The 27,949-nt window shown below is 41.9% G+C and overlaps 1 protein-coding gene across 1 annotated transcript in view; it reads left to right on the top strand.

The window, feature by feature from the left end:
• Positions 1–27,949, top strand: part of MAP3K15 (mitogen-activated protein kinase kinase kinase 15) — a 187,572-nt gene that overhangs the window by 16,857 nt on the left and 142,766 nt on the right. The window contains exons 2-3 of the mRNA XM_073667462.1: positions 25,459–25,598; positions 26,391–26,414. Of these exons, the coding sequence (XP_073523563.1) occupies positions 25,459–25,598; positions 26,391–26,414 (164 nt within the window). The remainder of the gene's footprint in view (positions 1–25,458; positions 25,599–26,390; positions 26,415–27,949) is intronic.

Raw genomic sequence — 27,949 nt, 5'->3', positions numbered from 1 at the left:
AGCCGGGAACCAGACAGGAACGAGCGCTGCTGCACACACCGGGGCCTCGGGGGTGAGTATAGCTTTATTTGTTTTAATTTTTACGGTTCACACTGTATAAATCCATGCTGTTTGCATGGATTTATACAGTGTGACCTAGTTGTCAAGCACTTTCCAAGTGATGCTATCGCCTGGAAAGTGCTTGTCAATCTGCATGCGGAAACGCATGTGAACCCGCATGTGGATCCGCATGTATTCTGCAGGAAAAACGCATGCACAATCTGCATGCGTTTTTTTCTGCCAGGGAGATGCAGAAATGCTGCCGAAATTTTCTGCTTCATTTCTGCATCGTGGGCACATAGCCTCAGGGCTCTGTTTCAAGTGCAGAGAGCATCATGAAGACCAAGGAACACACCCGGCAGGTCCGAGATACTGTTGTGCCGAAGTTTAAAGCCGGATTTGGATACAAAATGATTTCCCAAGTTTTAAACATCTCAAGGAGCACTGTGCAAGCGATCATATTGAAATGGAAGGAGTATCAGACCACTGCAAATCTACCAAGACCCGGCCGTCCCTTTAAACTTTCATCTCGAACAAGGAGAAGACTGATCAGAGATGCAGCCAAAAAGCCCATGATCACTCTGGATGAACTGCAGAGATCTACAGCTAAGGTGGGAGAGTCTGTCCATAGAACAACAATCAGTCGTACACTGCACAAATCTGGCCTTTATGGAAGAATGGCAAGAAGAAAGCCATTTCTCAAAGATATCCATAAAGTCTTGTTTGAAGTTTGCCACAAGCCACCTGGGAGACACACCAAACATGTGGAATAAGGTGCTCTGGTCAGATGAAACCAAAATTGAACTTTTTGGCCACAATGCAAAACGATATGTTTGGCGTAAAAGCAACACAGCTCATCACCCTCAAAACACCATCCCCACTGTCAAACATGGTGGTGGCAGCATCATGGTTTGGGCCTGCTTTTCTTCAGCAGGGACAGAGAAGATGGTTAAAATTGATGGGAAGATGGACGGAGCCAAATACAGGACCATTCTGGAAGAAAACCTGTCGGAGTCTGCAAAAGACCTGAGACTGGGACAGATATGTATCTTCCAACAAGACAATGATCCCAAACATAAAGCAAAATCTACAATGGAATGGTTCAAAAATAAACGTATCCAGGTGTTAGAATGGCCAAGTCAAAGTCCAGACCTGAATCCAATCGAGAATCTGCGGAAAGAGCTGAAAACTGCAGTTCACAAACGCCCTCCATCCAACCTCAATGAGCTCGAGCTGCTTTGCAAGGAAGAATGGGCAAGAATTTCAGCCTCTCGATGTGCAAAACTGATAGAGACATACCCCAAGCAACTTGCAGCTGTAATCGCAGCAAAAGGTGGCGCTACTAAGTATGAACTCAAGTGGGCCCGAATAATATTGCACGCCCCACTTTTCAGTATTTAATTTGTTAAAAAAGTTTAAAATATCCAATAAATTTCGTTCCTTTTCACGATTGTGTCCCACTTGTTGTTGATTTTTCCCCAAAAACGTAGAATTTTATATCTTTATGCTTGAAGCCAGTAATGTGGCAAAAGGTAGAAAAGTTCAAAGGGGGCCAAATACTTTCACAATGCACTGTATGTGGTTCTATAGTGGTATTGTTAGCTGACTATTTGATGACATTATTTAGAAGTGGTGTACAGTACAGTTTTAGATAAAAAGTATTCAATATTTACCAGATAAATTAGTTGTCCAGGACTAACATGATTAAGACCTATCCCTAGTTCGGTGGTGGTCTGACACCTGAGAAACTCACTGATGAGCTGATATCTGCTCTGGCAGCGGATGGATGTAAGCAATGTATGGAGCAAAACACAGTATCTTCTGCAGTTTCTCGCATTCACCACACTACAGTCATCAATATATTAATCAGGGATGACTCAATTAATTTATTGTCATTCTCCTATACTTCTTTGTATGTGTAAGAGGTATATGCATGGGTTAGACAAACCTCAGAGACGTAGGCCCTAATTCATGAACACTAGCGATCTTCACACCGGCATTGATGAGGGCGCGGGGTGAAGTTTCAGGCTACTTATTCTCTAAGAGGCGCACGCCTCTTAATGAATCAGGGACGTTTGATAAGTGCACCTCTGTATGTGCTGTGCCACAAATTTTGCTCCAGTCCTTGCTGGAGTAAGATTTGTGGCGTTGCAAATATTGCCACTTGTCATGAATTTGATACTTGCCCCTTTGTCGGAGGAAAATTTTAACGTAACCTCAAGTTGCACCAAAGTTTTGCAACTTTTCGAAGCTTTTTATTCCATCATTCTGGTGTAAAAGCTTTGATGAGTCTGGCCACTAGTCTACAATATTTGGAACATTTCTGATTTATCCTACTCACTTGTCCTATTTGACCATATTTACACAAAACATTATAATTAGTGTTTTCTAAAATATTCCACTTAGAATCCGCTGATGTAAGGATAAGTTTTAATAGTTTATAATAAGTGCATTTACCAATGATATTTCTCTGTTAGGCCTTGTTCACACGTTGCCACTACAGTGTTTTTTTGTTTGCTGCAATTGCTGTAAAACGACAACCTTTTTGCAGCAATTTTCATAAATAGTGGCAAGCAGTGCACTTTTTGTCATGGTTGCAGCGAAAAGAAATGCACCGTGTGCGCAACGTATTAACATAGCCTTGGTCTATAAGTGTGTGGTGTTACATTGCATTCCCTCCTCTATCCTTTCACCATGCCTTAATTATTGAAGTGTCTGTGATTCATAAAGTAAACCAGGTATGTAGAAAAATGCCAGGCTTAAAGGAGTTGTCCTGTCTTTTACTAAAAGTCTACAGTCACTCTGTGACTGCGGACTTCTGAATTCTCACAGTATGCGGACCGCACGTTGTTAGGATTCTCCTGTGTCTGTGGCGTGACCAGGTGAGGATGTGACCGCAAGTATGCAATTTTCTTACTTCCAGCCACATTCCAACTAAATGTGCTCTACCTCGCTCAATGCACTTGTATTGAGCACAGCCGGGCACATCTAGTTGAAATATGGCCGAATGTATGAAAATCATATACTTGTGGTCACCTGATCACCCACTCTTGCCACAGACACCGGAGAATCTGTGTGGTGTGCGGATTCAGAAGTCTGTAGTCACATAGAGCGACTGTAGACTTGTAGCAGAAGACTGGACAATCTCTTTAAGTGGTCCATACACATTAGATGAACACCCACTGAACCTAACAATTTTAGGTTTTTGGGACCAGCAAACCCTTCAAAGTATGTGGGATATCCCAACAAGTATTTTGTTTTCAAATAATATACACTTAACATGTTTAAGACGAATAAGCTTTTATTGACAGCTATTTATGGTGGACGGCCAGCATACGTTTACTTTGTAACAAATCATGGTAAAAAGAAAAGAATTATACTCTTTTTACAGAATCCAAACCTCTGTTTCCTGATTGGATCTGATTAGTTTGTAGCTTCATTATTCCACCTTAAAGGGAATCTGTCAGTAGGTGTTTCCTATGTAATCTAACAGTACCATGAGGTAGCGAGAGATACATTGCAGAAATCAGGGTATCACTTAACACTTTCAGACCATAAGACACACCTTTGCCCCCCAAAATTTGGGAGGAAAATGGGGGGTTCGTCTTATGGTCTTAACATAGCTTACTGGGAGGTTGCTGTGGTGGTCGAGCGGGATCGCAGGAAGCAAGGTCCCGCCCTCAGGAACCCGGAGGCGGAGCAGAAGCAGTGAGATGCTGCGAGGCCGGTGTCGGCGGTGAAGCAGAGCAGCGTGCATTGCTTTTTCGGCGGCCATCTTCCTGCAGCCATGATCTACTACAGGGAAATGGCCATCTGAACTGGTGCATGTTCAGACTGGGTTCATTTCCCTGAGGCCCACGGCTTCAAGAAGATGGCTGGTCTGCGTATGCGCCGGCTCGGGCGGCCATTTCCCTGTAGATCACGGCTTTAAGAAGATGGCCCCAGCCGCCGGAAAAGCAATGCACACTGCTCTGCCTCACCACCGACACCATCCCCGCTGAATCTCACCGCTTCTGCTGGGTTCCTGATGGAGGAACCCCCTGCTTCCTGCGATCCTGCTTGACCACCCCCGAAACCCCCCAACTGCTGGGGCACCCCCTTCTCCCACCCGTGGCCCACAGCATTGCTCCACTTCTGCCACTTCCTGAGGGACCATGCCTCCTGTGACCCCCGCTCTACCGCCCCCCAGGTAAGATACCTATTTGGACTATAAGATGGACCCCCATCTTATAAAAAATATATTTTTTCCCCATTTTCCACCCTAAAATTTGGGGTGTGTCTTTTATGGTCCGGTGCGTCTTATAGTCCTAAAAATATGGTAGTTTACTGGGTGCAGCATTTATGATAGAATCACAGTTTTCTCTGCTGCAGATTGAGCAGAGCTCAGTTATTGAGCTGTGTATAACCTGCCCACACCACAGCTTTCTGTGTACATTATATAGTGACAGAGCTGCTCATCAGCGCTGGAGGTGAGGATGGACTAGGATGCACGAGGCCAGTTGTCTTGCAGTGATAATCTCCTGCTTATAAGACACTGTATTGAAACAAAAAACACAGCCTAGTAAGTGATACATTACTGGAATCAGTGTCACTGCCCCAACATCACAGTGCTTTCAGATTATATAGCAAAAATGTGGTAACAGATTCTCTTTAGGACCGTAAAAGTGAGGAAGTTTTCATCACCTTGGAAACTCAGAGGTTTGTGCAAGTGCTGTATGTCCCAAACTGCAGGATAATTAAGGTCAGACTAGTTGAGATCTTGTTATATTTACTTCTTGGAGAAATGAAAAAAAAAATGTTTCAAAACTATTAAAGTGTCCAATGAGATACATTGTATGGAAGTTTCTGAGATGAAGCCAACATATTAACTGACCTTAATGAGTATGATTCACACTGACAAATATTTACAGTATACCCGTGTAGGATTGGAATCTCGGATGTTGTGGGATCGGAGTCTATCAGTCGTATCATCTACAGGCACAGGAAGTAGGAAGCAATCAGTTTAAGAATAATACAAAAGCTAAATCTGTCTGGTAGCTGTGACACCACAGGGTAAAAACCAACATCAAATTCCTGAGTGAATACTTGGCTAAGCTTCATCTCATAACACCAACTCACAAAATAAATAGTTTAGCAGTGAAATAAAAACACTCAAAGACATTCATATGTATGAAATACTCATCATGGGACAATTTGCAGAGGTATTCCCATCCGACAAGGTAATGGCATATTGTTAGGCTGCGTGCCCATGTTGCGTATTACAAGCGTATATGCTGCAGAATTTCCGCAGTGTAAACGCTTGTAAAACGCATGTATATCCGCACCCCATGGTCCCCAATGGCATTCCGCAATGTCAATGCCCATGCTGCGGATTTTTCGGCAGCGTATATGCTGCGGTCAAAAATCAGCAGCATGTTCATTAATTTTGTGGAAGCACAGCGGAATCAATGTGTGGATGGTACCCAGTGTTACAACTCTCCTGTTAGGTTTTTTTTAGTTTGCTGGTCACATGACCATTTTGCCTATTTAATCCGGCTCCGCCCTCCTGGCTTTGCTGGACTTCATTTGTATTTACTACTGTTGAGCTAGCTTGTTGCTCTGTTGCCGTTCTCTGTTAGTTTTGCTAGGTCTTCTGACCCCTATGCCTTTTTGTTGTGTGTTTGTCTTTGACTGCTACTATTTCTGCTTGGAGGTGTCCAACTTATCCCAGTCCCTAGATCTTGTAGGGATCCATCCCTCACATCTATAGGTCTGCGTTCAGACTAGCCGAGGACTTTAGCGGGTCTGATCGCAGGATCAGGTTCCCCGTTACATCGTAGGGATCTAGTTTAGTTCTATTGTAGGGACAGATCTCCTCTCTTTCCTTAGTCTCTGTAGCAGATCATAACAGTAAGTCCAGCCCTAAAAAAAAAAATTTTCTCTAAGGAAAGACCTCCAGTTTTCCATCATGGTCTCGGTGCAAGATTTGGCTCAACGCTTGCAGGGACTCTCTCTGGAGGTGACCAAGCTCCAACAACACGTGAGTAGCTGTTCTGGAGCGCATTTTGTGGAACCTAAGGTACATCTGCCTGATTTATTTTTTGGCGAACAACAAGATTTTTTTTCTTTTAAAAATGCTTGTCTATTATATTTTCGTTTGAGACCCGGATCCTCTGGTGATGAATCACAGCGCATAGGGATCATAATGTCACTTTTGCGCAAAGATCCTCAGGGATGGGCCTTCTCTCTCCAACCTAGTGATCCGTGCTTTAGATCAGTGGATAGTTTTTTTTCTGCTTTGGGTTTGTTGTACGATGATCCTGATCGTGTCTCATCTGCTGAGTCTGAATTAAGACGTTTGAGGCAGGGATCAGGTAATGTGGAAAAATATTGTTCTCACTTCCGTCGGTGGTCTGCCCACGTGGGGTGGAACGATTCTGCTTTGAAAAGCTTGTTTCTTGCAGGGCTATGTGAAAGGGTAAAGGATTTACTGATTGCTTATCCCACACCTGGAAACTTGCAGGAGGCAATGCAATTAGCTATACGGGTAGACGGGAGACTGCGTGAAAGGGTTAATGAGAGCAAATCCTCTGCTATTTCAGCTTCGAGTCCTGAGAGGTTCTGTGCTGACAATGGAGAGCCGATGGAAATTGGGGCGATGGCACCCCGCTCTCAGGAAAAAGACCGCCGACTTTCTGAAGGCTTGTGTTTCTGTTGCGGAAATTCTGGTCATTTTATTAAGAGCTGTGTGCTTCGTAAGAAGAAAGAAAAAAAAAAGGTCAGTCATGCTCGTATTGCCTGTTTAAATTCTAAGGGAGTATTCCTATCTGCCACTACTGCTGCTCAGGATGAATTAATTGAATTTCGGGTATTTGTGGATTGTGGATCTACTCTGAATGTGATTGATGGGGGGATTCTTGGAAAAACTTAGATTAGAACCTAAAACTTTGTCATCCCCTATTGCTGTGGTTTCTGTCGATGGCTCTCCCTTGAAGAGTGTTACTCACAAGGTCTGTGAATTTCCCCTCACTATTAATGGTATTCTTCAAGAGAATTTGGATTTGGTGGTATTGGATAATTTGCCTTCTCCAGTAATATTGGGGTTACCCTGGTTAAAATTGCACAATCCTGTATTGGATTGGTCTACCAATGAAATTAAGTCCTGGAGCCCTAAGTGTTATGACAAGTGTTGTAACGGGCGCATTGCTGCTGTGGATAGAGGGGAATTGCCTGTACCTATTCAGGATTTTTGGACAGTTTTTTCTGAGGAGGAGTCGCAGGTTTTGCCTCCCCATAGAGACTATGATTGTACCATTGAATTTGTCCCTGGCGCGACTCTTCCTAAGAGTCGTTTATTTAATCTTACTATTCCTGAAAGAAAGGCTTTGGAGGAATACATACAGACAAGCTTGGCCGCCGGTCACATTAGGCCTTCCAAGTCTCCTGTGGCTGTTGGATTTTTTTTTGTAAAAAAAAAAAGATGGCGGTTTACGTCCTTGTCTGGACTTTCGTGAGATTAATAAAATTACTGTACGCAATCCTTACCCACTGCCATTGATTCCTGATTTATTTAACCAGTTAGTGGGGGCCAAGTGGTTCTCTAAAATTGATCTCCGGGGGGCATACAATTTGTTGCGCATGAAGGAGGGTGATGAATGGAAGACTGCTTTTAACACTCCTGTGGGTCATTTTGAGAATCTGGTTATGCCTTTTGGTCTCACCAATGCTCCAGCATTTTTTCAGAATCTTATTAATGACATCCTTAGACCTTTAATCGGCAAAAATGTGGTTGTGTATTTGGATGACATTTTGATTTATTCGCCGGATCTGGAGTCTCATTGGCGGAGCGTACGTGAGGTATTACAGTTATTAATGGACAATTCGCTTTTTGCTAAGCTGGAGAAATGTGAGTTCGCTGTACAGAGAATTAGTTTTTTGGGCTACATTATCTCCAGTGAAGGTTTTGAGATGGATCCGGTTAAGGTTCAGGCGGTGCAGGAATGGCCTAGGCCTATTGGTTTGAAATCGATACAGAGGTTTTTGGGTTTCGCCAATTATTACAGAAAATTCATAAAAAATTTTTCTATTATTGTCAAACCGCTGACCGATCTCACCAGGAAAGGTGCTAATGCGGTTCAGTGGACTTCTGAGGCCATTGAAGCTTTTGTGTTTCTAAAGGAGAGGTTCACCTCTGCTCCCATCCTTATGCAGCCTGATGTTACTAGGCCGTTTTTGGTTGAGGTTGATGCTTCTTCGGTGGGGGTTGGTGCGGTGTTGTCTCAGGAAAGCAAGGATGGAGTACATCCCTGTGCCTTTTTTTCAAAAAAATTTTCCGAGACTGAACTTAATTACGATATTGGTAATCGGGAATTGCTGGCGATTAAACTCGCATTTGAACACTGGCGTCATCTCCTGGAAGGTGCTGAATTTCCCATTCAGGTTTTCACTGATCATAAAAATCTGATCTATCTTGATGCTTGCCAAGCGCTTGAATGCCCGTCAGGCTAGGTGGGCACTTTTTTTCTCGCGGTTTAATTTTTCCGTTACTTACATCCCGGGTACCAAGAATGTTAAAGCGGATGCTTTGTCTCGCAGCTTTTCTCCCATGGTCGGTCTTGAGGAGGAAGAGGAGACCATTTTACAAGAAGGTGTTGTGATTGCTGCTTTGGACTCCGTTTTGGAGGATGAGATTCTTAAAGCACAGGAGAATGCCCCATCTAACACTCCCCATGGGAGGTTGTTTGTGCCTAGGACCTTTAGGAGAGATTTGTTTGTTGAGTGTCATGTGTCTCGGTTGGCAGGTCATCCAGGAATTTCTGAGACCAAGAGACTTGTGGGTCGCAGTTTTTGGTGGCCTGGATGGCAGAAGGAAGTCATTAAGTGGGTGCGCCAATGTACTGTGTGTGCAAGATCCAAGTCTTCGCATGCTCCTGCTGCGGGGTTGCTTTGCCCTCTGGAGGTTCCTAGTGCACCTTGGACACATCTGGCTATGGACTTTATTACTGACCTTCCTCCCTCTGAAGGTTTCACGGTCATCTGGGTGGTCGTGGACCGTTTTAGCAAGATGTGTCACTTGGTTCCCTTCATCAAACTGCCTTGCGCTAAGATACTCGCCAAGGCCTTTGTCAAGGAAATTGTCAGACTACATGGTGTTCCTACTGACATTGTTTCTGATAGGGGACCTCAGTTCGTGGCTCGTTTTTGGCGTGCCTTTTGTGACAGGTTGGGAGTTCATTTGTCGTTTTCATCCGGATATCATCCTGAGTCTAATGGCCAGACAGAAAGGAAGAACCAGGATGTTGAGCAGTTCTTGCGTTGTTTTGTGGCAGACAATCAAGAGGGGTGGTCTGAGTTTCTGCCACTTGCTGAATTTGCTCTTAACAATCATACATCCTCTTCTGCTGGGTGTTCGCCTTTTTTTTGTTGTTCTGGGAGACATCCGTCTTTTGGGTCATTTTCCAAATTGGTTTCGGCTGTGCCTGAGGAGGAGAGTTTTTCCGGTGATTTGGAGAGAGTTTGGACGGATGTGCGTGGTAATCTTCAGGAGGCTAGCAAGAAATCTAAGAGGTACTTTGATAGGAAACGGCAAGAGGTTTTGTTTGCTGTTGGTGACATGGTTTGGTTGTCCTCTAAGAATCTGCGATTGAGGATTCCTTCTAAAAAATTGGGTCCCAAGTTCTTAGGGCCCTTTAAGGTACTTCAGATAGTTAACCAATCTGCTGTTAGGCTGGAGGTTCCTACGTCCTGGAGGATTAATCCGGTGTTTCATGTTTCTCTGTTGAAAAAAGCTGATGTGTCGGATGGTGACGCCTCTGCCACTGTTCCTCCGGTGGTGGAGGACGGGGAATATGAAATTTCCCGCATCCTAAATTCTAGACGGTATAGAGGGAGTTTGCAGTATCTCGTCGCTTGGAAGGGTTTCGGACCTGAGGATCACTCATGGGTGAGGGCGGATGATGTTTCTGCTCCCAGACTTGTCCGAGCGTTTCACAGGAGGTTTCCTGGTAAGCCTGGGCCTAGGGGATCCGGAGGATCCTCTTAGAAGAGGGGGTACTGTTACAACTCTCCTGTTAGTTTTTTTTTTTGTTTGCTGGTCACATGACCATTTTGCCTATTTAATCCGGCTCCGCCCTCCTGGCTTTGCTGGACTTCATTTGTATTTACTACTGTTGAGCTAGCTTGTTGCTCTGTTGCCGTTCTCTGTTAGTTTTGCTAGGTCTTCTGACCCCTATGCCTTTTTGTTGTGTGTTTGTCTTTGACTGCTACTATTTCTGCTTGGAGGTGTCCAACTTTTCCCAGTCCCTAGATCTTGTAGGGATCCCTCCCTCACATCTATAGGTCTGCGTTCAGACTAGCCGAGGACTTTAGCGGGTCTGATCGCAGGATCAGGTTCCCCGTTACATCGTAGGGATCTAGTTTAGTTCTATTGTAGGGACAGATCTCCTCTCTTTCCTTAGTCTCTGTAGCAGATCATAACACCCAGGTCTGGATGAGAGGAGACTCTCATCCAGACCTGGGTACCAAAGAACCTGTAAAAAAAGAATAAAATAAAGTTTATACTTATCTTCTGATGTTTTCCCTCCGTCGCGCTGTTGTGTGAAGGACCTGCCACGTCATTGAGTCATGTGACCCATCACATGACTCAATGACTTCACCGCAGGTCCTGCACACAACAGCGTGAGCCGCTCAAGACTCCGGACGGGGCAGAGAATGCATCGGAAGGTGAGTATAAACTTTATTTTTTTATTTTTTACCATTCTGATTCTTTTTTTTTAACTATTACTTGGTCACACTATATAAATCCATGCCGGTTGCATGGATTTATATAGTGTGAACAAGTTGTCAAGCACTTTTCCAAGTGATGCTTAAATCACTTGGAGAAGTGCTTGATAACCCGCATGCGGAAATGCATGCAAAGACGCCTCACAAACACCTCTACCTGGCGGGAAAACCGCATGTAAAATCCGCATGCGATTTTCCCGCCAGGGAGAAGCGTAAAAAATATGCTTCAGTTCCGCAACGTGGGCACTTAGCCTTAGGATCGACCTCCAAGACCCTCAACGGACCTTGATAATGTAGAGGCTGTACTGTGCTGGAAAAGACCGTAAATCAGCGCTGCCTTTCATTCTCAGGATCAGTAAGGGTCCCAGAGGTTGGACGTCCATCTGTCATATTTTAGCAATATACCATATCTTTATACAAGATGGCTGCCCCTAAACAAAAAGCAAAAATATTTCCATTCCTGAATCTGTCCTATTCCTGGAGTCGTCTTGCACTAATATTTTGGCTGCAAACTATTGTTAGCACTAAATTTTAAAGACGACCTTTAACAATATTTTTAATTTAAACTGTATGCTTTGTATCAGTAAAAAGGGACAGGGGGTTGATTACAACTTTTTTTTCTCCACAACATTGCAGAAATATGGGATATCAAAATTTATATGCAAATTTCACCTTTAATTAAGGGGGCATTAACAGAGATTTTTTTTTGGGGGGGATTTACTTTTTCTGGTTTCTGATGTTATCCAGTCATAAGAAGGCATGGGAAAAAAAATCAGAGGCCAACAGAGAAGGCTGACTTTTTCAGAGTGATCTTACTTGATCACACTGACAACTGGTATAGATCTGCCAATACCTGGGATAGATCCCGAGTGTTGTATATGACAAAACTGTGTTCCCACGATGATGTTCACCGCTCACACACTGCAGATCTTTGTTAATGCCCCCTTGGTTGACATGTAAATTTCCATATAAACTTTCAAAGCCCTTATCTCCGCAATGCTGTGGAGAAAGCCCTTCTGTCGCTTAGTACTTATATATACAGTCATGGCCAAAAGTATTGAGAATGAGACAAATAGTAATTTTTCCAAAGTTTACTGCTTCATTTTTTGTAATGGCAATTTGCATATACTCCTGAATGTCAAAGAGTGATCAGCTTAACAGCAATTATTGTACTTGCAAAGTCAATATTTGCCCAGAAAATGAACTTTAACCCCCAAAACACATTTCAACATCATTGCAGTCCTGCCTTAAAAGGAGCAGCTAACATCGTTTTAGTGATTGATCCATTAACACAGGTGTGGGTGTTGATGAGGACAGGGCTGGCGATCAATCAGTCATGATTAAGTAAGAATGACATCACTGGACACTTTAAAAGGAGGCTGGTTCTTGGTATCCTTGTTTCTCTTCAGTTAACCATGGTTATCTCTAAAGAAACACATGCAGCCATCATTGCACTGCACAAAAATGGCCTAACAGGGAAGAGTATCGCAGCTACAAAGATTACACCTCAGTCAACAATCTATCGCATCATCAAGAACTTCAAGGAGAGAGCTTCCATTGTTGTCAAAAAGGCTCCAGGGCGCCCAAGAAAGACCAGCAAGCGCCAGGACCGTATCTTAAAACTGTTTCAGCTGCGGGATCGGACTACCAGCAGTGCCGAGCTTGCTCAGGAATGGCAGCAGGCTGGTGTGAGTGCTCCTGCACGCACTGTGAGGCGGAGACTCTGAGCAAGGGCTGGTTTCAAGGAGGGCAGCAAAGAAGCCACTTCTCTCCAGAAAAAACATCAGGGACTGACTGATATTCTGCAAAAGGTACAGGGAGTAGACTGCTGAGGACTGGGGCAAAGTCATTTTCTCTGATGAATCCCCTTTTCGATTGTTTGGGACATCTGGAAAACGGCTTATTCGGAGAAGAAGAGGTGAGCTCTACCACCAGTCTTGTCTCATGCCCACTGTAAAGCATCCTGAAACCATTCATGTGTGGGGTTGCTTCTCAGCCAAGGGAATCGGCTCACTCACAGTCTTGCCTAAAAACACAGCCATGAATAAAGAATGGTACAAGAATGTCCTCCAAGAGCAACTTCTCCCAACCGTCCAAGAGCAGTTTGACGCCCAACAATGCCTTTTCCAGCATGATGGTGCACCTTGCCATAATGCAAAGGTGATAACTAAATGGCTCATGGAACAAAACATAGACATTTTGGGTCCATGGCCTGGAAACTCCCCAGATCTTAATCCCATTGAGAACTTGTGGTCAATCATCAACAGACGGGTGGACAAACAAAAACCAACAAATTCTGGCAAAATGCAAGCATTGATTATACAAGAAAGGACTGCTATCAGTCAGGATTTGGTCCAAAAGTTGATTGAGAGCATGCCAGGGAGAATTACAGAGGTCTTGAAGAAGAAGGGGCAACACTGCAAATATTGACTTGCTGCATTAACTCATTCTAACTGTCAATAAAACCTATTGGTACTCATAATATGATTGCAATTATATTTCTGCATGTGATATAAACATCAGACAAACACTAATAAAAACCAGAGGCCAGCAGATCATGTGAAAATATAATTTTGGTGTCATTCTCAAAACTTTTGGCCATGACTGTACAGGTTAAATTAAAACATTGTGAAGAAGACTGTTTTTACATTTTATAGTATTTATGAATTTGATAGATTTTGGTTAAGATCATTAAGTTATCCTAAACTCTTATGCCTAAGGCGTTATTTGAGCTCCAAAAAGTTGCAAAAATGTACTAAAAATTGCAGAGTATGTAAAATTAATCTGCTCTTTTTGCACCATACTCTGCACAACTTGAAAAGTGGGTCTGCTTTAACAGAGATACAGATTTTAAAGCCAGAAAATCTTACAAATTGTGATTCAAATCCAAGTGTAGATTTCATTTTCTGACTTTAGGGCAGTCCAATATGTATTCCAGTTATTAAAGGGACTCTGTCAGTAGAGAATGACTGTTCAAGCCAAGTATTGGCGCTCGGTGCATCATGACGTGGCACCTTTCACCTTCTTGTTTTCTTTCTATCCCCACCCCCTTCTTTGATTGACAACTCTGGCTTTATAGAGAAGGACAGAGATAGATGGAAAACAAGTAGATGGGAAGGTGCACTTAAATGTTTGGCCATTCTACTTGGTATGAACAGTCATTCTGTACTGAGAGACTCATTTTAAGAGGTTAAAGTTTTAAATAGATTTGGCACTATTACTCCAATTTTTTTAGACTGAAAATTTAAGTGCCAGTTTTAAAAAATCTATCTCAGTATGTTGCAGCTATAGAGTCATACTGATTAAATTAAATAAGTTGTGCAGTTTCAAAGGTGATTCCTCCATAGGCCTAAGGGCACAGAAAAAAACAAAACTGAGCTTTTACTTACTCTTACAGGGTCCAGCTCCGCCTGTCGCTGCTCTAGTCATTGTTGATTGGCTGCAGCTGTGACATCGCCTAATCAGCAGTGGAGGCAGTCACTGAGCTCAAGGGCTTGTGCACTCTAGCAGTGCTGCTGAGCTGACTGATTGGCTGCAGCAAAAGAACAAAGACCAGAGCAGCAGCCAGAGGCAGCAGTGGACATTGAGAATGGAAGAGTTGAGTAAGAGCTCAGGTTGTTTTTTTTTTTTTTGTTTTTTTTTGTGCCTCTGAGACTGTAATGGAATAGTCTTGGAAACTGGGCAACTCCTTTTAAATATTAATGCAGTTGAATAGATTTGGCACTATTACTCAGCGCCCATCAGACCTGATCGCCCTGTAGGTGAGTATAATAAAAGATCTTTGCTTTGCCTTGCAGGGTGAATTGGAGTTATTTGTACAGCATAGAATGCTGTCACATGGGGCTGAAAGGTTATATTGGAAAAAGCTGGTGACAGGTTCCCTTTAAAATGAAACAACTGAGATGCAATTGAACAGTAGACTTTCAGGTTCAATTAACCCCTATGTGACCTTGGACAAAAGTACAACTAGCCTGGCTTCTTTAGATGATTTTTTTAGGCAAAATCTAATCTGGCCTTTCTATTTTCAAGGCTGATTAATGGTTTGCACCTTGTGGTGAACCCTCTGCATTTGCTCTCATGAAGTCTTCTCTTTATGGTAGACTTAGAAACACCAACTTCCTGGAGTGTGTTCTTCGCTTGGGTGGATGTTGTGAAGGGGTTTTTCTTTGCCATGAAAAGGATTCTGTGATCATCCACTACTGTTGGCTTTAGTGGATGTTTCCAAGCTCACCAGTGCACTCTTTTTTTTGCAGAATGTACCAAACTGTTGATTTGGCCACTCCTAACAGTTTTGCTATCTCTCTGATGTATTTCTTCTTTTTTTCAGCCTAATGATGGTCTGTTTCTTTTCCTTTTGAGGGCTCATTTGACTGTATTATGTAAGTTCACAACAACAGCTTCCAAATGCAAATGCCACACCTGGAATCAACTCCATACCTTTTACCTGCTTAATTAATGATGGATTAAACAGGGAATAGTCCATGTAGCCCACTAAAGAGCTTTTGAGATAGTTGTCTTATTACCTTTGGTCTCTTTAAGAAGAGGCAGCAACATACTAAAGAGCTGTAATTCCTAAACCCTTACTCCAATTAGGATGTGAATACCTCCAAATTAAAGCTGAGAGTCTGCACTTTAAGCCCAAATTGCTTACATAACTGTATCTTGAATATGTTTTGGCAAATGGCTAAAATGGCAAAACTTGTGTCACTGTCCAAATATTTCTGTACCTAGCTGTATAAATAGTTTGGGGGGTGAAATCCTGCTGACAGATTCCCTTTAAGGAAGGAACACATTGTTTCTTTACAAGGAAGTCAAAGATCCCCTAGTATTCCATCATCCATTTTGTCTTAAAAGAGAGAGAATTCCTTCCTTATCCTTCGCGGCAATCTGACTTTGTGTAAGTAACTCTTTTTATATTTTTTTATTCCAGTTTTATCCACTTCCCCCAGGATGTACAGAGCAGGCAGACATGTACGTCTCAAAATTTCCAGGCTTTTAATTCTATGTCACTGTCATTTATTGACTTGTGAAGTTATTATCCTTATTTTTATTTTACAATAATAATTCTGTGAAAAAAAGAACCCCATTCTATTTTGGCATCAAAAACGCTTAACTAAATTTTGGTGCCTTTCTGATGCTTTTTTTCAGCACCCATTACTTCCTATCGGTGAAAAAACACTGAAAAAACGCTGAAAGAAGTGACAGCCTCTATTTTCCAAAAAAACATGCAAGGCACAAAATCCTTAACAAAAAAAAACACCATGTGTGAACAGACAATTCTGGTTTCTCATAGACTTTGCTGGTACTGCAAAAGGCAGCTGAAAATTTGCATAAAAAACCTGCATCTAAAAATGCTGAATGATGTGTGAACATAGCCTTAAACTTATTGATTCTTTGCTTTTTATTCATGTTTAGGGCAAAATGTAAGATTTTCCCTGAGGGATGATTAGCGTGGGTGTACATTCCCACCTCTCTTCCCAGTACCGTATTGAAAGGCAAGTCTGAGCTTGTTGTATGTCAGGCTGAAATCTGACATGTAAAAGTTGCTGAAAATGTACAAGGAACTTATGTATTTTTCTTAGCATGAAGCACAGATACAAAGTTTCTTAGAAAGCTAAGAATATGGTATATACCAGCTGAAAGGGTACATACATGTCGCAGTGCATGGACTCAGGAACCTAGGCCCTGATTCATCAAGACCCGCATTGTTCATGCCTGTCCTTATGAGGGTAAATATATAATCCGGCACTCATTCAGTAGTGTGAAGTATAATTTTTAATTGAGTATTAACAGTTCCTTCAGAAATTCATAAGAAACGCAATCCATACACTGTAACGTTTTGGTCGTCCAACTACGACCTTCATCAGACACTAATGCATAAACATAAAAAATACATTAGGTGAAAAATAGCAAAAAATACTTTGTCCAGAAACAGACAGGTAATAGAACATTTCATAGGAGCATGTGGAGGATACTCTCTGTTGTAAACACGATGTCTTTGACATATATCGTTTTCTCTTTGGCACATTGACTACCAGTCTCGCTATGAAATTCCTGTTCGGATATACTATTTTTTGATGAGGCTTGATCAGTTCGCCATATGACCCTTTTCCATTTATTTATCTTATTACATCACATCGTGTTTACAACAGAGAGTATCCTCCACATGCTCCTATGAAATGTTCTATTACCTGTCTGTTTCTGGACAAAGTATTTTTTGCTATTTTTCACCTAATGTATTTTTTATGTTTATGCATTAGTGTCTGATGAAGGTCGTAGTTGGACGACCAAAACGTTACAGTGTATGGATTGCGTTTCTTATGAATTTCTGAAGGAACTGTTAATATTCAATTAAAAATTATACTTCACACTACTGAATGAGTACCGGATTATATATTTATATTCAGTAAGGAGTGGTATCCTTTCCGTGCACCGTGATCGATCCGGAGTGACGTATATCTGAACTCTACATGTCCTTATGAGGGGGCGTGCTGGAGTCAGATGCTCCTGATTCATTAAAGGGGTTGTCTACTACTTGGACACCCCTTCTGAATCCCTATGTTTTTGTGCAGTAAAATAATAACACTTAGGCTGTGTGCCCACGATGCGTTTTTTAAGCGTTTCCGCAGCAGCAAAAACGCTGCAGAAACGCTTAAAAAACGCATGGTAGAAGGCCTGCCATGTCCCCAATGATCCGCATGTGCTGTGCACATGCTGCGGAAATTTCCGCTGCTTATTATCATTGCGGAAAAAAATGCAGCACTACCAATTATTTTGTGGAAGTGATGCGTTTTCGCCGCCATTGACTTGCATTAGATCGCAGGGATTACGCATCACTGTATATGTAGATGCGCATTTCATGCTTTCTAATATGCGGATGGTACAATCCGCATGTACAATCCGCATGTACAATCCACATGCGTATTTTTCTGCCAGGGAGATGCAGAAACGCTCAGGAAAAAATCCGGAGCATTTCTGCATCATGGGCACATAGCCTTATACTCACCTCTGGTGTCAGCACTGCCTGACAGGGGTTCACGTGACATTATGTCACAATTCCTGCGGTTTCATTCTCCGCTTCTACAGACATAATTGACAACCGGAGGAAGTAAGAGCTGCAGCAGATCTCACTTCCTCTCGATGTCTTGATTTGTCCAAAATAGGTGAGAGTGAAGCCACTGCTGATTGGCCGCAGGGATCGTGTGACATAACAATGTCATGGGAGCCCCAGGAGAGTGCCGACACCGCTGAAACGGTGGCTTAACCTGAGGTGAGTATAAGTGTTATTATGTTATTGGGGGGAAACAGGGTTTCAGAAGGAGTTGTCTGAGTAGAGAACAGGCAGTGGCATAAGTAGAGTCTGATGGGCCCTGGTGAAAGATTTGGACTTGCTCCCCTGCCCTCCTGCATGTTGGTCCGATGTATGGGCCCTTGTAATGTTTTAGATCCTATAAGGACATGCGTATTGTCTCCCCCATGCTTTTCCAATATCTCACATCTTTTACTAATGTCCCCCATCCTGGACCCCTTTCTGGTATATATGTTTTTCCACTATTTTCAGCAGATATCCTCTAAACACAAATTTGAAATATATCTGAGACATCGTATTTTCTAACCTTTCAGGGTCACTAACTATTCTGTTGACCCATAACATGTGGCTACAAAGTATTGACATGATCATATTGTGTGGATAATTGCTCTCAAACAGAATGAGGTTATTCCGGTCAGTTGGTTTGGTATATACAATACATCGGAATGTAGATTTCCATCCAACATCTATAGCAAAATGTCCGAGAACAGAGCTTCAGACTGAACAAGTGAGGATGAACTGCATTTCAGGAATAATATTATTGAGTTCATAATGGAACATATCCAATTCCTCAATTGTACCATCCCACGCTATGAAATGTTGTCTATATATCTGAGACAGCATTGGACATGACCCTAGAGACCAGATGTCGGCACAGACTTCTCAAGAGCCGCCAGGAATATTTTAGCATTAATTGGGACAACATTGGACCCATGTCTCTGCAGGAAAAAAAAATATCCCCAAAAAGAAAATAATTATATCTAAGGATGATTCCTGACAGGGTGAAATTGAAGTATGTGGTCTCCAGGTCAAGCCCAGCTCTGACCAAGACAGAGACAACCACTTCCAAAGCTTTCTCATAGGTAATGGAATTATACAGGGATGTGACATCAAAGGTTGGAAACCACAATCCCTCTGTACAGTCTAGAGTAGAAAGACAGAAAATCACTGGTATGATGTACACATGACTTGATCTTTACAGCATGAGCTCTGAGAGTCTTGTCAAGAAAAATTGTTGAACAATGAATCCTAAACTCATACATATCGGATGTTTCTCAGGGATCACCCAGATTCTTGTGAATATTTGGAAAAATATACAAAACTGGAACTACGGGTATTGAACTATAAGAAACTCGAATAGCTTCTCATGGATCAATCATACATCCAATGGAACGCAAATGTCCACGGAACAGTGCTGTGGGCTCCATGTTCAATTGCTCATAAACCTCTGTGCCAGCCACTTGGCTTCATGTTTCCGCCACATATTTATGTGCCTTCTTACTAAAGGATTAATAGAAAGCCAGAGTAGGTGGGCTTCAAGTGCGCTGCTGATTTAGGAACGAATCAGAGAGCAAATTCGGTCTATGATTCGTTCCTGAATCAGCAGCGCCCTTGAAGCCCACCTACTCTGGCTTTCTATTATATACAAATTACAAATCTGTGGACGTTACAGCAGCTGACATCTAGGCTGTGATAATGATTACCGTATGTCACACACAACCCCTACAGGTGAGCAGCTTTCAATGAAATCTCCAACCTCAATGCCCACGTGAGACCCTATTGCGCTTTTTATCTTTTTACAGTTCATGCTGAAGGAAGGCTGTTATTCCTTTTTTTGCTGTAAAGTTTATGTTGGACAGTAACCCGCTGTACATACCATTTTGATACAAAACCCTGTGCCACGTGTATCCAAGCAGTTACCCGAGAGTGTGAACCCCTACAATACTTACAATGGTTCAGAGTAAACCCACATGGCTACCGTTATGTAGGCAGTGTCTGATTCATGCTGTCGTGGTTCGGGCACCATGTATCAGCTGACTGGTCCCCATTAATCTTAATATTTCTGGATTCAATTGACCATAATTGTTGCTGTAATTCTGGATAAGGACTCGCTCACTCCCGCTTATACATCGGATGAGTGCTATTGGACTTTTTGTTGGATAGCACTCGGACCAATGTTATTCAGTGGGGCGGTGCTGATGTCTGATCTTTATTCACTGACAGAATCTGTGAAAAAATCAGTGCGATTTCACTGTGAAATCAGAAGACACCCACCCATTCTATGTCTATGGATGTCATGTTTATGTCTATGGATGCGTGGAAAACATCAGACTGCACTCGGATGACATCTGAGTGCAGTTAGATTTCCGCTGACTCATTGACTGGAGAAGTTGGAAAAAATGGTTTTTCTCCTCAGTGTGCTACGATTCTCTCATCTGAGAGAATCAGATCACACTATGCTGACACTGAGAAAACTCGTAATGTTATTAGTATAATCGACCCAATTGAGAGAATATTCGGTCGTGTGACCCCGGCCAGACAGTTATATACCCAACATATTGATTATGGTCACTGCCTGATTCCTTGTCATCACAAAGGAAAGTTTACATAACACAGCCCTGGGTTTGTTTGTTTTTTAACTTTTTGTCAGGTTTCATGAGAATCAGCTTCCTAAGTGTTAGGTTACACCAGCATACTGTACGCACATGAAGGCTCTGTAGATCCGTACATTGCATGAGCAAAGATGCAGAAAATATTCTGGGAACCTGAAAGATGATGTAACACATTGGTGTAGGGTGCCATAAAGGAAGGAAGCTGGGGGGTTATCGGGCAGAAGCCTTCTGAGGATTCATGTTGGTGACAGATAAGTGGAGAGGCAAATTGCAAAGAAGCGAGCAGATGTTTGGTTAAATATAAGTGTTATTTATGACCGTGCATGACACCGGTTGTCAGATACATTGCTGTGCACATTAAATGGTTCCCCACTGTCATTTGTTTAAAAAAGTGTGCTGGGTGACATGATTTTGTGGCATCTAGAAGTATATACGAGGTTCTCCTCCTGCGCTCGTTACTCCAGCCTTCGCCTTCGTGGATCAGCGTTTCATCCCTGTTTCCTCAGTGTGTTCATTTTGAAAACTCGTGTTTCAGAAATCATTTTTGTAGGCAAAAAATAAAGAAAAATACTCCCTGTGCATCTCTGTGTGCCTGTCCACATAGCAGACGGGAGCAGCTGCCTGCTGGTTACTTGCTCTAGTCTGGTGAGGAAAGCACACGTTGCCATTTTTTTTTTCTTCACATAGACTTGAGATTTTGGGGAAAAATAGCCCATGTGAACTAGCACATAAGCTAACACTAGGTCTGAGTGCTGTCCAGTTTTCCGCATAGACAGCACACACAGTGTACCCTAATGGTCGCATGTTAAAACCTTTTAAATCTTAGTGCTCAGCTCTGGTTAACATTCTTTTACATCAGAACAATTCCCAGGCTGTCTGTAAGTTTTATTGGGAATTATTAACTTTTTTTTTTCCCAGAGGAAGTGCATCTATTTATAAGATCTATGACCACTCGAATAAAATAAAAGCTTAATTTACCACGATCATAAATGTTTTCTGTAAAACCGATCTACAGGCATTTCCTAAAACTGTTCCTTTATCCCTTAATGACCCGGCCTGTTTGTGTCTTAAAAACAGCTGCTTTTTTGCCTCCCTGCATTTTAGCATCCATTCCCTTTTTTTTTCTTTTATTTAAATTGATGTGGCTGTATAAGGTCTTGTTTTATGAAGAATACATTTTGCTGTTTTAGTGTTGTTTAGGGGGCACATATTAATTACTGTGTGTTATTTGCAGCCAAAAGTGGAAAAAAAAAACTATTTTGGATTCTTCAGTAGGCCAGTAGAAAAGCATTGTGCTAGTCATTAGGGCGGGGGTGGGGAACATTTTTTTTCTTGCAAGGGCCATTTGGATATTTATGCCATCCTTCGGGGGCCGTACAAATTGCACGCAAACATCGCCCACAAAGTGCATCCTGACTCTGGCACTGGTGTCAGGACATAATCTTTCATTGCACGCGCTTCAGCTTTCAGTAGTGAACCCTGCGTGCTCGTACTCACAGAGCAAGAAGAAATTGAAAGGCCAATGGCCGTCAAAATACATCTGCCGACCCAAGCACTGCGGTCCCCGGGTATCTGCCCAGGGGCCGGAGAAAAGGTCATCGTGGGCCGTAAATGGCCCGCAGGCCGGAGGTTCCCCACTCCTGCATTAGGTTGTTAAAGAGTACTTGTTTGCAGTTTTTGCTGAACTTGCTAGCTGTTGATCTGTGCACCCTTTGCTTCCTTATAAATGTAATGTCTGAATGACTGTGATACTTATACCGGATAAGTAGATGGTAAAATAACTACTCCACATATGAGGATCTGTTCTCCCCAGCATCGCTCGCTTTGACGGACTTGTTGATATATGGATCCAAAGGGACACAGACGGACCTTATTGATTTAAAGTGAACCAGGCATTGTCAGGTTGGCGTTGTTATACTGATTAAAATGATACCTGGGTTGATGAAATCTATCCTGTGGTTCTTGTGTAATCTTTGATTGCAGTGTGGAGATAATGAGATTCTCGTACTCCAGGGCGGCCTGGCATTATCTTCATCATTGTGGCTTATATGACAGGTGACTGAACCTTCAGTGTCCTGCCTCCTATTTTAAATACTGTGCTTGCGCAGTTAATATTGTGGTCTTTTAAAAAAAATGTTTAACTCCAACAAAACGGTGGCCCTCACATGCGCAGTAGCATCTATTGCTTGTCGATAGATGCTACTGCGCACACGCCATGGTCATTCTGTTGGAGCAAAAAAAAAAAGAAAAATGGCCACGGTGTGTGCACAGTAGCATCTATCGACAATAAATAGATGCTACTGCACATATGCGGGCGCTATTTTGTTGGTGCAAAACATTTTTTTTAGCTCCAGCAAAATGGCCGCTACTGCACATGTGCGGCTGGCAGCGCCATTTTGCTGGTGCTAAAAAATTTTTTCTTAAAAGACCATAATATGAACTGCGCAAGCACAGTATTTACAATAGGAGGCAGATCACTGCAGGATCAGTGACCTGTCATTTAAACCCATTAGGATAAATATGAGAAAAGAGCACCAAGAAAAGCCTGACACACAGGCCGCCCTGGAGCACGAGCATATCATTATCTCCACATTGCAATCAAAGATTACACAAGAACCACAGGACGGATTTCATCAACACGGGTATCATTTTACTCAGTGTAACAGCACCAACCTGACACTGCATGTAGTTTACTTGGCACAATCCTGCTGACAGGTTCCCTTTAAGTAGGTTTGTTGGGATTTTGCCTGTGTTTTATGATGGCAAGAATAATGGCTTGTTCACACGTCTGTATTTTTGGTATGAGTGCTGTCTGTGCAAAAAACGGACAGCACTCAGACCAATGTTATTCAACAGAGCAGTGCAGATGAGCAATTTTTGTTCATGGACCAAATCTTTGTGTGGGAAAAAAATGCAGCATGCTCTAATTTCTTTCAAGTTCACCGGTTTCTTAAAAAAATCGGATGCCAAACGCAGCCAAAGTATTGCTTCCGATTTTTACTGACACATTGCAATTCTGTAACGTAGGAAACTGTAAATGGTCTTGAAAATTATTTATAGCTGCTGTTGTAAAAAAACAAACAGATTGCATACAGATGACATGTGAGAATAAAATCGTCCCACTTTTCTGAATAAAATGTTTCAATTTTGTGTCAATATTTCCAGAAATCTTGATGTAAACGTGACAAAACCTGTAAGGCCTAGTGCCCACGATGCAGAAACGCTGCTGATTTTTTCTGCATCTCCCTGGCAGGTAAAACGCATGCAGATTTTCCATGCATTTTTCCTGCCAGGTAGAAGCGTTTGTCAAGCATTTTTGCATGTATTTGCAAATGCGGGTTATCAAGCGCTCTTCCAAGTGATTTTAGCATCACTTGGAAAAGTGCTTGACAACTTGGTCACACTATATAAATCCATGCAGCCAGCTTATATAGTGTGACCAAGTAATAGTTAAAAAAAGAATAAAAATGGTAAAAAAAAACAAACAAAAAAAACATTATACTCACCTTCTGATGGCCCCCGGTCTTCTCTCCGGTGCGTCCGGTGTCTTGTACGGCTCGCGGTGGTGTAAAAGGACCTTCCATGACGTCATCGGAGAGAAGACCGGGGGCCATCAGAAGGTGAGTATAATGTATATTTTTTATTTTAAATTCTTTTTTTTACAGGTACTATGGTACCCGGCTCTGGATGAGAGTCTCCTCTTCTCCAGACCCGGATACCATCCGCACATTGAATCACTTAATATCCTCATGTGCACATGTAGTCATGCGGATATTAAGTTATTCAATGCAAGTCAATGGCGGCAATTACGCCGCGTTTCCGCAAAAATAATGGACATTCTGCGGATTTCTCCGCAATGATAATCCGCAGCGGAAATTTCCGCAGCATGTGCACAGCACAAGCGAATTATCATTGGGGACCATGCGGCACGTATTACCAAGCATTTTTTAAGCTTTTTCGCTGTGGAAATTCCGCAGCAAAAACGCTTGAAAAACGCATAGTGGACGCGCAGCCTAAATGGTAGTGTGAACAGAGCCTGAAGAGGGTCATTGAGCACAATATTTTTCCATGTATTTTTTTTTAGATTATTTTAAGCATTTAATGTGCTTTAAATATTTCCCAAAATACATTTTGAACTTTGCTGAATGGAACAAAACCCCTTTACAAAGATTTTTCAAAACAGTTTAAAGAGAATATGTCACCAGGATTTTGCTATGTAATCTTAGAGCAGCATGGTGTAGAGACAGAGCGTATAGAAGAAATCCAGTTCAATGATGTAAAATCTTCAGCTTTATTTGTATATAATTAAAACATCCTCAAATGCATCTTTAGTCCATAGATAGCACTCCGCTCCCTCACTCATCATCAGTAAGGCTGAGTTGAGCTGGATTTCTTCTACTCCATTCTGATCGTCATCGTCGGTGGCAGCGATTTATTCCATGCTCCGGAGGGGTTAGGCAACTGCGATAACCTGACCTTTTTCCAATTTGTAGAGGCAGAGTCCCTGATTACAGCGGTGTGTCACTTACTGAGCTGCATGCTGTCATTTTGATTCTGCTGCAGATCTACCAGTTCCACGAATGCTGAGTTCTGTATAACCCCACCCACACCTCTGATTGGCAGCTTTCACTGTACATTATGGATTGACAGAAAACTGCTAATCAGTGGTGGGGGCGGGGTTACACGGAGCAGGAGAGGACTACAAGGCATGAGACCACTAGTCCTCTAGTTATAATCTCCTATTGATAAAACACTGATTCTATTGAAACTACAACAAGCAGCCCAGTAAGTGACACATCGCTGGAATCAGGGTCTTTGCCCCATATTATGCTTCTCTCAGTTTAGGTAGCAAAAACCTGGTGACAGATTCCCTTTAATGACAAATGGATGGAAATGCAATTGGGAGTAATAGTAAAAGAAGCAACCTAATCATTATTAAACTTCTTCGTTTTGCAGATGTTGCTGTAGTGGACATGAGTGATGTGGGAAGACAGCCTTCTCTTTTCTACCACCTCGGGGTGCGAGAAAGTTTCGACATGGCAAATAATGTTATTATTTATCACGATACAGACCCTGATACATCATTATCCCTTAAGGTAAATCTCATGAATATTGTTTTGTTCATTGTAGAACCTAGAATACAATCTACTCGCTTTATTGCTGTTTTTATAAAAATAGCACTGCAGGAAAATGTATGGTAAAACAGAAAATCATGGCAAAATGTCACATTTGACCTCAGCCTTTATCAGTTCTATTTAATATAATTACTAAGGTTGTGTAACAACCAATTAGCAGTTACCCACAACTATTTAAAGATGAATTAAAGAGTTATTCCAATCTTCATAGATGGATATTTTCAGATAGTGCTTGTGCAATTTGTGGCTTATTAACACTTTAGTTTACAGCTCATTGCCTAGGAGGCTGACCACCTCTGCTGTCTAGCTTGTAAGCATTGCGTTGAAGCTGGCCAGCATTAGGAGGTAATCGCACGCTTCCATCCACCCTGGCCAGCTTCAAAACAGTGCTTCCAAGCTCAATAGAAAAGAGCTTGTAAGCATTGCGCGTATTCTTCTGTTTACCAATGGTGGTCGGGCTCCAAAGCAACAAACTGTAAACAAAAGAAAAGAAGTGTTCATATCTCAAGAACTGCTGCAAATTACAGTAAGTACTAAATTGCAAAATTGCTTGTATTTTTATTTTTCCTTTATGAAAATGAATTAAAGCTTTAAGGAAGTTTTCCATAAGAACATTAGAATAACAGTAGCTAATATAGTTATATACACTAAATAATTCAATAACACAACAATCAGTTCTACCAATTCCATCCTTCAATGAATAGTAAATATATTTGCTCCTGAGTTTGTCAACTTTTTTTGCTTCTTTTTTAGGATATGGTGGCTCAGAAAAACACAGTGAGTATGAAACTATATTTGTATGTTTTTCTTTCTTAGTAGTTATGGCAGAAGCAAGTACAATAAATATCGTACCCAATAATCTAAAATTTTAATTTGCACAATTTTCAGCTTTCTATTTGTTTATGTGTGTGTGTTAATAAATAAGACTTTGACTATGAATGCCAGAATTAAAAGGGTTTTCCTATCTTATATATTGATTGCTAGAATATGCTTTCACTCTTTGATCGATTGGGGTCAACCTTTGGGACCCAAATTCAATTATCATGAGAAAGATTATAGTTGGGTGGGAACTTCTGCAATTCCCTGCACAACCAGGTGGCATGGAGAAGTGCCCTCCATCCATACTCAGGATGGACAGGGATCTCCGAGGTCGGCATATCTTAGTAATGTAATAAAATGTTTTAACGTCATCCTTGTTTACCATCATATCTTAGCAAGAAATTATTAATTTTTCAAAAATTGGTAGACCTATTTATACTATTGATACGTTCTGGCCACATTCAGACTAGATGTGTTCGGCCTCACTTAGTTCACTTGTATTGAGTGAGTATGAGCACGTCTTAGGCAGTAGATAACCACTGAGTTTCATAGAACATGTTTTTAACCCATAACATGAAAGTAAGGTTAATAATATAACTCTCATTACAAAATCTGACCTCCATGATTTTTAAAGACAGCACCAAGTTTTCTAAGCATGGAATGAACAAGTTGACGACATATTGCAACATCTATCTTTTTCCATTCTTCAAGAACCAACTTTTAGAGCCTGGATGCTGGATGGAGAGTGATGCTCAACTTGACCCTTCAGAATGCCCCATAGGTATTCGTTTGGGTTCACATCAGGAGACATACTTGACCACTGAATCACTTTCACCTCATTCTTCACAAATGCAGCAGTGACCTTAGATGTGTATTTTGGATCATTGTCATGTTGGAAAAGTGCACGTCTACCAAGGGCACGGAGTGATGTCAGCATATTTTCTTTCAATGTAGACAACCTACCAACATGATTTTGTTACTTAAAGTAAAGACATGGCTGTAATGGTGCTGTAATGCAGATTAAATTGATAACTCTGCTGAAGAAATCCACTGAAGAAATTAGGTCTTCTCCTCCCTGTCTGTGATTTCCCAGCCCCTCTGCCTGCCTCTGGTTTTTGAGTGACAGGTCACTGCTGAAATTTCAAACAGAGGAAGCAGATCATTCAAAGGCTGGACGCAGGCGGAGGGGCAGGGGAATCACAGACAGGGAGGAGAAGACTCCTTGCATTGTGCACCAAAATCTAATTAGCTGACAGTTTCTCTTTTTTACCGCTTCACCCCCAGGCCTGTTTTCACCTTGATGACCAGGCCATATTTTACAATTCTGACAAGTGTCACTATGTGGTAATAATTCTGGAACGCTTCAAAGAATCCCACTGATTCTGAGATTGTTTTTTCATGACATATTGTATTTCATGATAGTGGTAAAATTTATTCGATATGACATGTAATTGTGAAAAAATCGGAAACTTTTAATTTTTATTCCCTTAAAC

The sequence above is a fragment of the Phyllobates terribilis genome, unplaced genomic scaffold, assembly GCF_046119375.1.
Source record: "Phyllobates terribilis strain yellow unplaced genomic scaffold, ASM4611937v1 Scaffold_2__4_contigs__length_985480577, whole genome shotgun sequence".
In the NCBI taxonomy this organism is placed as follows: domain Eukaryota; kingdom Metazoa; phylum Chordata; class Amphibia; order Anura; family Dendrobatidae; genus Phyllobates; species Phyllobates terribilis.
The sequence above is the reverse complement of the archived record's forward strand: the minus strand, read 5'-3'. Positions and strand labels throughout refer to the sequence as shown.